Here is an 11,954-nt window from a genome sequence, read left to right on the forward strand (position 1 = left end):
TTTTTTATTTATTTATTTATTTTTTTAAGTTTATAGCTTCAGAAATGTGTCCTTTTTCATTTTTTAACACTTGCCTAAAACCTGCCTGAGTGTTTTAAAATATATATAAGTTAAAAGTCTGAAATGTTTAGTAAATATATTTATATTTGAAGAATACGTCAATTGCACGTTCTCATTTCCCTATTTTAATGTGTCTGCTGATCTAAACCGCACAATGCACTTGGTAATCTAATCTTTTAATTGCATTTACAATCCCAATTTTTCCTGTTCATTAAGTTTTGGCCCCTGCATCATAACACACCTCCATGCAGTAGATGGCGATGTAAACCAACGCATATTGTTAAAGAAATACAGACGACGAGGCAGACTGGAGATCTTTTTGCACACACACACACGTTTGGATTGTTGTTATAAACTTTTCCCTGCTCTGATTTTTGCACTTGAACGTTTCCGTCACTGCAAGACAATCTGCACGTGGAAATAATCTGAAAACGAGATGAAATAGTCCCTGGGTAATCTGATTGGTCTTGTTTACATGCTGGCTAAGGCTACACATGCGTTAGGTGATGACAAGATTGTGCCATATGTTGTGATTTACTGATTATGTGATATTGATTCTGAAGTGTATCGATACTTTGCAGTGACATCAAGTTGGAGGTGTTGTGTCATTTTATGTCAGGGATTTGTTTAACAGCACAGATCATCTCACCTGTTGTAGTTCAAGCTAAGCCTCTTATTTATGATCAGATTGTGTTAAAATAGTCTAATTTGAGTAACAGACCTTCAGACAGAAAAGTGCCTACAGTTAGCATCATGCCCCCAGGGAATTTTGATGACATCAGCTGCAATGTATCAATAGTTATAGGCTTCACAGTGATTTGTAAAAGGCCAAAAAAATGTCAAACATACTTAAAGGTGCACTGTGCATTTTTTTCTGGTGGGGGGTCTGTCACCTGCATGTCTCCATGTCTCCCCTTTAATGTTTCACTGTGGCATTAAACAGCTTCAATTTTTACATTTGTGGTGTTATTGGGGGGGTTGCCAAAAGTATCCAAAATGAGATACAAATTGATAGTAAAACTAGTATCGAAGCAAGATACTCCTTTGAGCAGGTAGAATGATCTTGAGCTGTATCAGAACAAGTATAAGACCACATCACACGGAAATATAGAATGTTTTATTATCTAAAGTAAGTGTTTTGTTTTTTTTTATTATTATTTTTATTATTATTATTGTGGTATTGGTATGGAGTCTATTCCTTAGTATCAAAATTGAGTTTAGTTTAGAATTTTTAGTATCGCCACAACACTAGTTCTTATGTCTAGAGAAGATGAAAAGCATGCTCTCCGAAGATCTGATCTGTAACTTGGCTGGGTGGCATCCTCTGCTTATTTTCATGGAGATAGATTTGTTTTATGGCATAATGTGGAATATAACAGACAAAGCAATAACATTGTGACAAGCAGAAAAGTTGTGCAGTGCATCTTTACATATCTGAAAACGCAGTGATTTAAAATGATAAGATTAGGGATAGTCTGATTATGTCAGGACAAACTGGGAATGACACAGGAGCAAATGAGAGTTCTTGTATTTCTATAGTAGTTAATATTTCAGATTGCAATTTATTTTGTAGGATTCTGTTCAAAGTTAAACACATTCAGAATAATAGACAAAAAGAATGAAATACAAACACATTTCAACACATGTTTGTACAGATCTAAACTACAGGGTTAGCACTTTTACGCAGAATAAGACAGGATAATGTACATCTGATCTTACAGCGTGAACTATTTTCTGTTACAGCTGGATTAATTACTTTCATATCCTTTTGTTAACAGGTATCTCCTCTCTGTAGACCTCTAGTACAGTTGATCTAAAGCTATGGAGCAAACAAAGACGAGGAGTAAAAACTGCAAAGGCCAACCCTCTCCAGAACAGATAGCATCAAGTAATCCTCCAGCACAGCGCCCCCTGCTGGTGAACCCCCCTCCCCCTGAAGTGTCCAACCCCCACAAGCCCGGGCGCCGCACCAATCAGCTCCAGTACATGAACAACGTGGTGGTCAAGTCCCTGTGGAAGCACCCGTTTGCATGGCCCTTTCACAAACCAGTGGATGCAGTAACTCTTGGGCTACATGTAAGTTAACCAGGACTAAACTCGGACTAAACCAGGACTAAACCTTGGGGTAAAACAGGACTAATCTAGGACGCAGCCATTACTACATCAGGACTAAAGAGGACTAACCCTGGGACTAAAGATAAGCTAAGTTATGCCTTTATTAGTCCCACAGTGGGGGAAATTCCAGAAAACCAGGACTCAAGAAGACTGAACCCAGGGCTGAACTGTTCTAAACTAGGTCTAAACTGGAACAAACATGCGTTAACTTAAATGTTTTTTTCCAGGACTATCATGAGACAATCACCTCTCCTATGGATTTGGGCACCATAAAGAAGCGACTAGAAAATAACTATTACTGGAACTCTGCTGAGTGCATGCAAGACATCAACACCATGTTCACAAATTGTTACATTTACAACAAGGTTTGCTCTGTTTTGTTGTTCTAATAATATCTATATGTATAAGAATATGTTATTGTAAGATGTTAAGTGTTTTATTATCTTATTTAAGCGCTTAATTATAATCTGTAAAGGAGGATATTGGGGGCTGGGAGTATAGTGAAATGGAAATAATCACTATATAATAACACAATTACATTAACAGCAGTATTGAATTGTAAAAATTGAATTGATGAAACTAAACTGTGGTGCGTTTAGCTTTCTAACTTGAGCTTTTCAGCCTTAGCTCCGACTTTAACCGTCTGGTCAGAGATGAGACTGGGTGAATTAACACTACTTTTGTTTAGTTGTCAATTAAAACAATCATTTAAATGTGTCCTATACTATTTAATCTGCATTTATAGTGAGGAAAGAGGACAGAGGAGAAGGGCTGTGATGAGGATCTGTCACCCAAGGAAGATTTTTAGTCACACCGGAGCCCTGACCAGGTATACTAAATCCATGTTTGCGTTTCTCAGCCCACAGATGACATCGTCCTGATGGCTCTGGCTTTGGAGAAGATTTTCTTAAGCAAAGTGGCTCAGATGCCTGCGGGAGAAATGGAGCTAAATCCTAATAAAGTCAAGGCTAGAAAAGGTATGTTTTTAGGCTTATAAGTCTTATAACTAAAACATGTATGAAAAATAAGAAAGAAAAAAAAGATGGATATTGAAGTATAGAAAAGGTACATTGAAAGGACTTCATCTGCTAAGAGTAAGTGGTAAATTGAAAAAAGAATAAAGCGTGATTGTCTTTTTTTTTTTCTTTAAATCCACCGTGTCTCTCTCTGATCCTTGCAAACAGCCTTGTCAGTCTTGAATCGGTCGACATATAAAACATCTGCTGCTATTACCCGCCTCAGTGCACTCTGCTCTGATCTGAAATGCCATTGCGCAGGCTTTCTAAACTTCTGTCACAATCTTTTTCTTTAGCCATAACAATACACTTGCTGTCAGACCTGCGCGGGTGCCTTTTCAGCCCACAGTACAAGGTTTTGGCATTTGCGCTTTTGTACATTAAACCTTTTTGTTAGATGACTTGATTTTTTTCCAACATTTGTAAGATTTGAAATATTGTGCTCTATTGAAGATTCTTAATTTTAGGTTATATTTCTTATCATAGGCAAAGCAAGGCAAGTTTATTTGTACAGCACAATTCGTACACAAGGTAATTCAAAGTGCTTTACAGAATAAGAAAGACATTAAAATCACACAAATCAAAACATAAATAATCACAAATAATCATCATAAAATTACCATTAAAAGAGAAGAGTGCAGAATAAAAACCTTTCAGTCATATTCACAGCTAAACAGAACTGTTTTGAACCTGGATTTGAACATTGTCAAAGTAGAGGCCTGTCTCACATCTTCAGGAATATTGTTCCAGGTTTTAGCTGCATAAAACTTAAACGCTGATTCCCCATGTTTAGTCCTGACTCTGGGCACCAGCAGGAGGTCGGTCCCTGAAGTCCTCAAATTGCGAGATGGTTCATATGGCACTAACATGTCAGGGATGTCATAGATTCCATTTTATAATCAAAATGTGTTATATTAGTTTTCTGGTTCCATACTGTGGGACATCTCCAAAATCTCCAATCTCCTTTTATGACTTTCCATCAGAAAAGTAAAAAAAACGAAGCCTTTTACCTTTTTGCTGGATTTCAAACTTGGTTAGTCAAAAGTTCAGCATATTGCTAACTTGTATACTGACATATTGATACAGTAAATATTCAAGCAAACTGTTACTTACCGTGTCACAATGTGTCTTCTAGGCAGCCAAGACGGAAATGGACCAAAATCTTCCCCAAAACCCATCATCAAAGTGAGTGTTATTTGACTCATAAACTCATAAAATTGCATTAAAAAGATTTGGCTTTAAATGTAAAAATATTAACAAGGGTAGTTATATATTTTCATAGTAGTTGCTTATAAGTATTTCTAAAAAGGTATGATCCCAAAATCATCAGCACAAGTTCTGTTAAAAAATGTCAATAAATGAAATATACTTTTTTATCTTTTGCTTCATAATCAATTTGTCTGTTAAGTCCAAATGTATCCAGATTGCTGAATTTCTGTATTTGCTAGATTAAATTACTGAATAAAAAGCATTCTTGCCTCTATCTTATGCATTTAACCCTGTATTCTGTTATGTGCTGACACAGAAAAAACCCTATAAAAGGAAAGATGAATTGGACCTTTTGGCCACAGACGCTTACCTGCCCGAAGGGAAGAAGAAGAGGGAGAGTATGGAGCGGGCCGCAGCGGAAGATGCCCAGCTGAGAGGGCATCTGAGTGACCAGCTCCAGTACTGCGAGGACATTCTGAAGGAGCTGCTGTCTAAGAAGCACTCTGCCTACGCCTGGCCCTTCCACTCCCCTGTGGACGCTCAGGCACTGAAACTGCACGATTATCACGACATCATCAAGTACCCCATGGACCTCGGCACTATCAAGGTCAAGCATTCAGAAGAATAGTAATAATCTGTATTTATAACGGCCCTCTTTGAAAATCTTGAACGTAGCATTAGCAAGCTGTTAGTCACACGCCTTTTTTGCTGAAAATCAAACGTGCAAATGGGACCATAAATGCTTGTATTGATCCCATGCTCTTCCAGTTCAGGAAAACACCATAAGCAATGTGTTTAGAACAGAAAAAAAAAACCCCTATGCAGTATCAAATGCTCGAGAGTCAAGTGTTTGGAGCCACTGCTTAGATCATGTGACCTCTGCTTTTGTGGCCTGGCTTCTGGTCTGCTGATGTATTCCGATCATAAGCACTTCTGACAGACAGTGGTTCAGTCTAAGGCAGGTGTTTGGAAGTGATTTATTGCGGCATTAGGAAAAACTCATGACACATCACTATCATAAAGTAACAACCAGCTGTAATGCCCCATTTAATGTGTAGGCATTAGTGATAGTTGATACCAGTGATTTCTGTTTCGATCTGATACAATGAAATACTATGAACAATATTGCGATATCAAGCCGATACCAATATCAGTTTTGTATTAAAATGCATTGAAATTTCATTGTACCATGGTCCTCTCACAAACCCTTCAGCACATTATTATTCAAATGCATACATTGTGTGCATGGCTTATTTTAGGCAGCAAAGTATAATGGGCAGACCGCCATCACTCAGCTAATCCTTGTACTTCTTATAGCTCTTATTTCTGTGTTAACAAAAGATAAGATACTTTATTTTTAGATGAAAACTTTAAGCAGGAATCTGAAATGCCAAATGTAATCAGTTACAAGAATACCCCAGATTTAATTTCTGTGTATTAAAATAACAAAAAAAAGACACTGCCACATTGGTGCTCAAATTGGCTCTGCTGTTTAAGTTCATCTATCTCCTTGACTTTAGTGTTGACTGTGGGACTGAACATCTAAACTATAAAGAGGAAGATGGGTGGGGTCTGGAGGTATAAGGAACAGTGATTGGTCTAGGTATCCACACATATCCACGTGTTTGTAATTAGAAACATCTGGCTGTAATCAGGGCAGTCCTGTGTAATGTCACATAGTACTTGAAACCGCAGTGGCCAGTGGAGACGCCACACTGCAATTTCCAAAAAGGACTAGGAATAGTAGATAATGCCAAACACCATATACACAAGTTGATTTAGTGTTCCACTTTAAGTTAATGTTAATAGATAAATTAATAATATTTTTATCTGCAGCAAAAGATGGACGCCCGGCAGTACCCCGACGCACAGGCCTTTGCTGCAGATGTCCGTTTAATCTTCTCCAACTGTTACAAGTACAACCCTCCCACTCACGATGTGGTGGCTAAGGCGCGGAAACTGCAGGTATTGACCCCACATGGTTTATTTATTTTATTCATTTAGTGTTTTATTTGGCAGGGACAGTACAATTAAACATTAACTCCAAATTGGTAACCGATGTCCATGTACACAGGTTAATTTACAGCCCCCGTCCATGATTAGGCTTTAAAATGGTGTTAGTAAAAAAGGAAAACGGTAAAATGCATAGATAAGAATACACAAAAGGAACTGGTGTGTCCATGCTACATCCCAGGGCAATGTAATGTAACTCTAGATTTTTCTTGAGCCACTTTTTGAGTTTTGTGGAGAAAAATCTAATGTCCGACTGTGACTTCAGCTTCAGTGGAACAAGTGTGAAGCTTTCACTGAGAACACAGACTGACCCACAGCCTCCAGCACCAACCACACTAAAGGTTTCAGGACAGATATTGTAGCCTGGCCCCAGACAATGGCACAGTACGACATGTGAGATAAAATCACAGCTTGCATATACACCTGTGCAGATATATATTGTCAAATCATACGAAAACAGTTTCATTCTTACCCTGTACTTGGCACATTATAAGCCCACACCCGTGTCTCTCCTCAGGGGGTATTCGAGCAGAGGTTTGCCAAAATGCCCGAAGAACCTGTCGACTCCGTTTCCACCGTCAGCACTTTAAATCCCAGAACTTTGGAGCGATGCGTCTCCTCAGATGAACAGACCAACAGAGTGGCCGAGCTGCAGGAACAGGTGAGTACAAGTCAATTTAAAGTTTTTTTGTTTTTGTTTTGTTTTTTAAGTTGAGATGTAAAAGTGCTGTAGGTGTTTGGGTAATTCTTTCTTACATAATTTCTTAACAGTGCAGAAAAATGCCTTAGAATGTGCAACAAATATTCACTTACATTTGTTAATTTTTTTTTTTATTTTCTCCTCAGCTCAAAGCCGTTAACAACCAGCTTTCTGCACTTTCAGAAGGTCCTACCAGCAAAGCTAAACAGAAAATAGAAAAGGACAAAACCAGGTAATCAACTGTGAGGGCCACACCATTTGATTGTTTGAGTATTTGAAATGTATTTAATAGGAGGATAAACCGCTTGAGATGAGCTACCTCGTTGTCACTGGGGTCCTTAATATAATTACGAAAACCAACCTACCCAGCTCGGACACCCCCAAAATGTACCAAATTACTGAAAATATGATTTGTTATATGAATAATTTTCTGGTGGAGGACCTAAGACCCCCCCCCTCTTTTCAACAGGGCTACTACATTAGTAAGACCATGTTAAAAAAAACATTAACAAAGAGCTATATCAAACCTATTTACATTTTACATTTTCCTATGGTCCACTTGACACTCCCATTTCAAAACCAAAGGCAACTATAAGTTTGTCAGTCATTTGTGTGCTTGGAAGTTTTCATTTAACTTGTTTTCCCATGCACAAAAATCTGATCAAACAACTTCCAATTTCAATCTACTTATATTCTATACATCCAGTATTCTAGAAATAAATTATCTTGGAGAGACATGACCTACAGGGTTAGCAGGTTATAAATGTGTTCACTAAGACCTCGTGAAGACAGGATATATAGTTTTGTTCAGTTATGAATTATACCTAAATGACCACAGCCTTTACTAATTGCTTTTTTACTAAAACACAAATTCACAAATGTTCTTTCACATACTTTTTTATCTCATTCACAGTCAACTTTTAAGGACCAGCACAGATGAGGACTTAGACTCCCTGCCCATGACGTACGAGGAGAAGCACAAGCTGAGCCTGGACATAAATCGCTTACCCGGGCTGAAACTGGGGCGTGTGGTGCAGATCATCCAGAAGAGGGAGCCCTCGCTGGGGCAGGCCAACCCTGACGAGTTCGAGATCGATTTCGAGAGCCTCCAGCCCTCCACGCTGCGTAAACTCCAGAGATACGTACGCCGCTGCCTCTGTAAGAAGTTCAAGAAGTACCGGAGTGAGTATTTGTTAGCCCCCATCTGTATTAAATCATTTTGACCGATACAACGTTGTGATGTCAACTGAAACCCAGCAATAGTTTATTATTTGGCACTTAACTATATATTTTTAAGGCCAGTCGTTTGTTTGTTTGTTTGTATAGGAACAGTGCACATAAATTAACATTTCTATTACTTTACTTTGTTTTGTTGTGCGTGGGCAAGGTGTACAGATGCTGACAACAGACACAAAAAGGCAATGGTATAAGCATTAACTGGAAAATTTGTAAGTGATAAGAAAAAAGTTAGGAAAAGTTACTAAGCTGCATAAAAGCCACATAATATATCAATACATGAGGGTATTTTCCTTGCATGCCTGAAGAGGTTTTAGATGTCATCCATGCATGTTTCAGTAATTTTGTGATCTCTCCCGGGCCCCATTCGAGATTCTGTGCAATGACCACAAGTCCCACACGACAATTCTCCGTAAATATCCAAAAACATGATACAAAACTGTACACAGCAACTTGACAAACTTGATGTGATGTGCAGTAGTTTCATTAGCAGAACACACACTGATTATGTTATGATAGCGCTCTGAAGGGGGAGTGACTTAGAGCGGAGAGCAAAGGAAAGAGAGACTCAGAGCATCAACAACGAAAGTGAAACTTATAAAAAAATGCTAATACAGTCTGTTGTTTTCGGCGAATACTCAATTTTCAAAACAATAAAACGTAACATGGTGATCTAAATATGTTATGTGTTAGCAGTTAATACCCCAAAGAAGTAAAATACAAAATCTGATTATAGGTTTCAATTAGTTAATTATTAATATATACATGTTTTAATTTGTTTTATTAGTTTATTAGTATCATCCTCAGCTGGGCTCTTTTCTTACACCCAGTAAACTTCTAGTGTAGTTGTAGTTTAATAAGGTTGATATAGACAAGAAAAACTCAAAACATTCCTTCTGTTTTAAAGGAAATAGTTGGAATTGTGCCGCCGTCTCTGCTCCAGAAGAATGCAGCGAGCCGTCCCCTCAGCCCCCCTCCAGCAACAGCTCCTCGGACTCCTCCAGTGAAGACTCCTGCTCTGAGATGTCCGACATGTGAGCTCCGCCATATAATCTCTCAATGTTTACAGATGTTATTTTTATACTTATAACTAAATAAATAACTTTGGTTTTCAATGGATTTGAGTCCTAATACTTTTTTTTCCAATATAAATAATGGATTACATTTTGAGCACTTGCACTGTGTGAGGCTATCTGAAGTTTGTTTTGATAAATGAATGACGGGGGAATCAAATGTTTTCTTATAAGATGAGAACTTGTATTTGCAGAGGTGGGTAGTTACTCAGTTACATTTAGTTGAGTAACTTTTCAAAGACATTTTTAGCATACTTTTGATACTACTTGAGTAATATTTTTATTGTAGTAACAGAATCATTCCTTGAGTAAAAGTTTTGATTCCTCTTCCCACTGTGAATAAGTCTATAACTGACAAAAGCTTTATGTTGACAATGTGGAACAATTTGAACATTTGTGTCTCTTGCACTTTTGTGTCTTTTGAAAATACCAGATTTTAGCCATTTTTAAAGTTTTATCCTTAAATGAATTAAATAAATTTTACATTTTTGTCTCGACAATTACTCTTTCTTCCCAAACACTTTTTTACTCTTACTTGATTCATTTCTTGGACTACTACATTGCACTTCTATTTGAGTAATACTATTTTTGAAGTAATGTTACTCTTACTTTAATTTTTGGCTACTCTGCCCACCTCTGTGTACTTGTCCCATGTAGAGGAAAACTATTAAACAAGGGCAAACTAACCCTTCCACAGTCGCATCGTAGTTTTCAGCCACCAGATGCCACTACAGACCAGCTTTGTAAAATCCATCCAAGCTACTGTCCGAGTATGGCTAAGAAATTATGAAGCTACGTTCATTGTTCCAACATAAAAATAACTTAAAGTGATTAGTATTAGTCAAGTAGCCTACTCTTATGTATATCTCTGCTTGTATAGTATATTCTGCCAGATGAGCTTGACAAAAATAAATAAATAAAAATGGCTGCGTAGTTGAAGAGTTGATTTAAGCACAGAAATGATTAACTAATGGTGTATGGACACTTTAACAGAAACACATGATGCAAATTCGACTTTTATGAGCTTTTTAATCACGTGTTAACCATGTCGTCGTTAGCTCACTCAGAGTTGTATTTTGATTGTTTCACGTTTGAGGAGTCTTACACTGTTGTGCTTTTGAGGTTTGAGTGCTCAAAAAAAAAATCGTGTTATCATCTACCCCTATCTCTGCCCACAAACCTGTACTTAGTTATGATTTGGAGTTATGAGTTATGCACATAGCAGGTTCAAAAAGGGTTCAAAATTTGAATACATATATTAAAACTTGTTGCTTTCTATTGTGAAATGCAACTATAAAGATTGAATTTCACCACTTGTAACGCGACCGGCTGCAACACGACCACCCCTGCAAAGTGTCTGTAATATGTGTACCAAATTTCAATAGTCTATGACCAACACATTTTTTTTCATCACAGTTTCATCACAAACCCATGTACTACTGACAAATGTTGAATGTTGTCATGGTAACATAAGGGCAAATAGAGGTAAGTCCTCTTTGGCTTTTTGTTCAATATGGCCTGGCAACCGTCTGTGTCATATTTCAATCATCTATGACAAACACCATCCTCCCCCCAAAAACAGTGTACCGGTATATATAGACTACTCCATGAAGTCTAATGTACATTTAATGACATTGTCACAGTCACATGGTTGAACAGTCACATGGTTGCTGACTAGTGCCCCCCCCCTTACATTAACGTTTTATAAAAATAGCAGATTGTGGTAAAACTTATTTATATATCAGAATGTCTGAAAATGAAAAACCTATCCACCTCTAGCTGTAGTTACACATTGGTTTAGTCCTTTGCTTGCGACACGCATGAGGGCGTCGGGACTGTATTTGATGTCATTTTTCGCGCCAAAGAGAAAGACAATCTGCAAAATGTGCCCAGCATTTATTTAGCTAATGCTAATAAAGCCTAATCGTAAGCATCATTCAAAAAGTCAGTTTTCTTATTCTGCTCCGTTACTTTATGTAAAATGTGTCATATGTTCACAGTTACGTCCAAACATGGTGAAAAAGCAGTAAGTTACTAAACTTCACAGTTTGCCAAATATAATGTTATAGACTTTGAAGAGTGAATATATACTGTATATAACTTAATGTCGTAGGCACGGGACCCTGAAAAGGAAGGAGGAGCAGCTGTTACAAAAGTTTAACCACGCTCCTGTCAGGTAAGTTCAGAAGTTTTGGTTTTGAAATTTAGGACATAATACCTGAGGGAATGGATGAGTTTACGCTTGATAGCTACAATATCTGAACTCATAAGATGCTTCTGGACAGTGTGACTGGGCTGTTCTGAGATAAAACATCAAATGCTGCCAACCTTCGGTTCCTTAGATTTAAATGTCTGCATCAGTGAACCAGTAAATATAAATATACTGAATGAAGAGCAGAGCAGCTGCTCACAACACACCAAATGGCCCCACTCATGTTTTAGCCATTGGTTTTAACTTCTGTGCCGGACTTTTACAGTGTCTCAAAGTCAAAGTGTTGTGCTTAATAATATCCACATTCAGTCACAGTCCAC

General features: G+C 37.7%; 1 protein-coding gene across 1 annotated transcript; it reads left to right on the forward strand.

Moving 5' to 3' along the window:
* Nucleotides 1–357: 357 nt before the first annotated feature.
* Nucleotides 358–9,468, forward strand: LOC117379376 (bromodomain-containing protein 3-like). The gene is made up of 11 exons (XM_033976076.2): nt 358–512; nt 1,839–2,136; nt 2,403–2,540; nt 3,035–3,152; nt 4,327–4,376; nt 4,717–5,007; nt 6,237–6,365; nt 6,931–7,074; nt 7,260–7,345; nt 8,027–8,295; nt 9,257–9,468. The coding sequence occupies exons 2-11, from the start codon at nt 1,882–1,884 to the stop codon at nt 9,385–9,387; spliced, it is 1,611 nt and encodes a 536-aa protein (XP_033831967.1). The 5' UTR covers nt 358–512; nt 1,839–1,881; the 3' UTR covers nt 9,388–9,468.
* The last annotated feature ends 2,486 nt before the right edge of the window (nt 9,469–11,954 follow it).

This window comes from Periophthalmus magnuspinnatus, chromosome 12 (genome assembly GCF_009829125.3).
Source record: "Periophthalmus magnuspinnatus isolate fPerMag1 chromosome 12, fPerMag1.2.pri, whole genome shotgun sequence".
Lineage (NCBI taxonomy): Eukaryota > Metazoa > Chordata > Actinopteri > Gobiiformes > Gobiidae > Periophthalmus > Periophthalmus magnuspinnatus.

Excerpts from the sequence above, each read along its gene's own strand:
- LOC117379376 (XM_033976076.2), top strand. The coding sequence starts at position 1,882 with ATGGAGCAAACAAAGACGAGGAGTAAAAACTGCAAAGGCCAACCCTCT. Across the intron at positions 2,541-3,034 it reads ATTGTTACATTTACAACAAG|CCCACAGATGACATCGTCCT; the intron begins GTTTGCTCTGTT and ends TGCGTTTCTCAG. Across the intron at positions 7,075-7,259 it reads TGGCCGAGCTGCAGGAACAG|CTCAAAGCCGTTAACAACCA; the intron begins GTGAGTACAAGT and ends TTTTCTCCTCAG.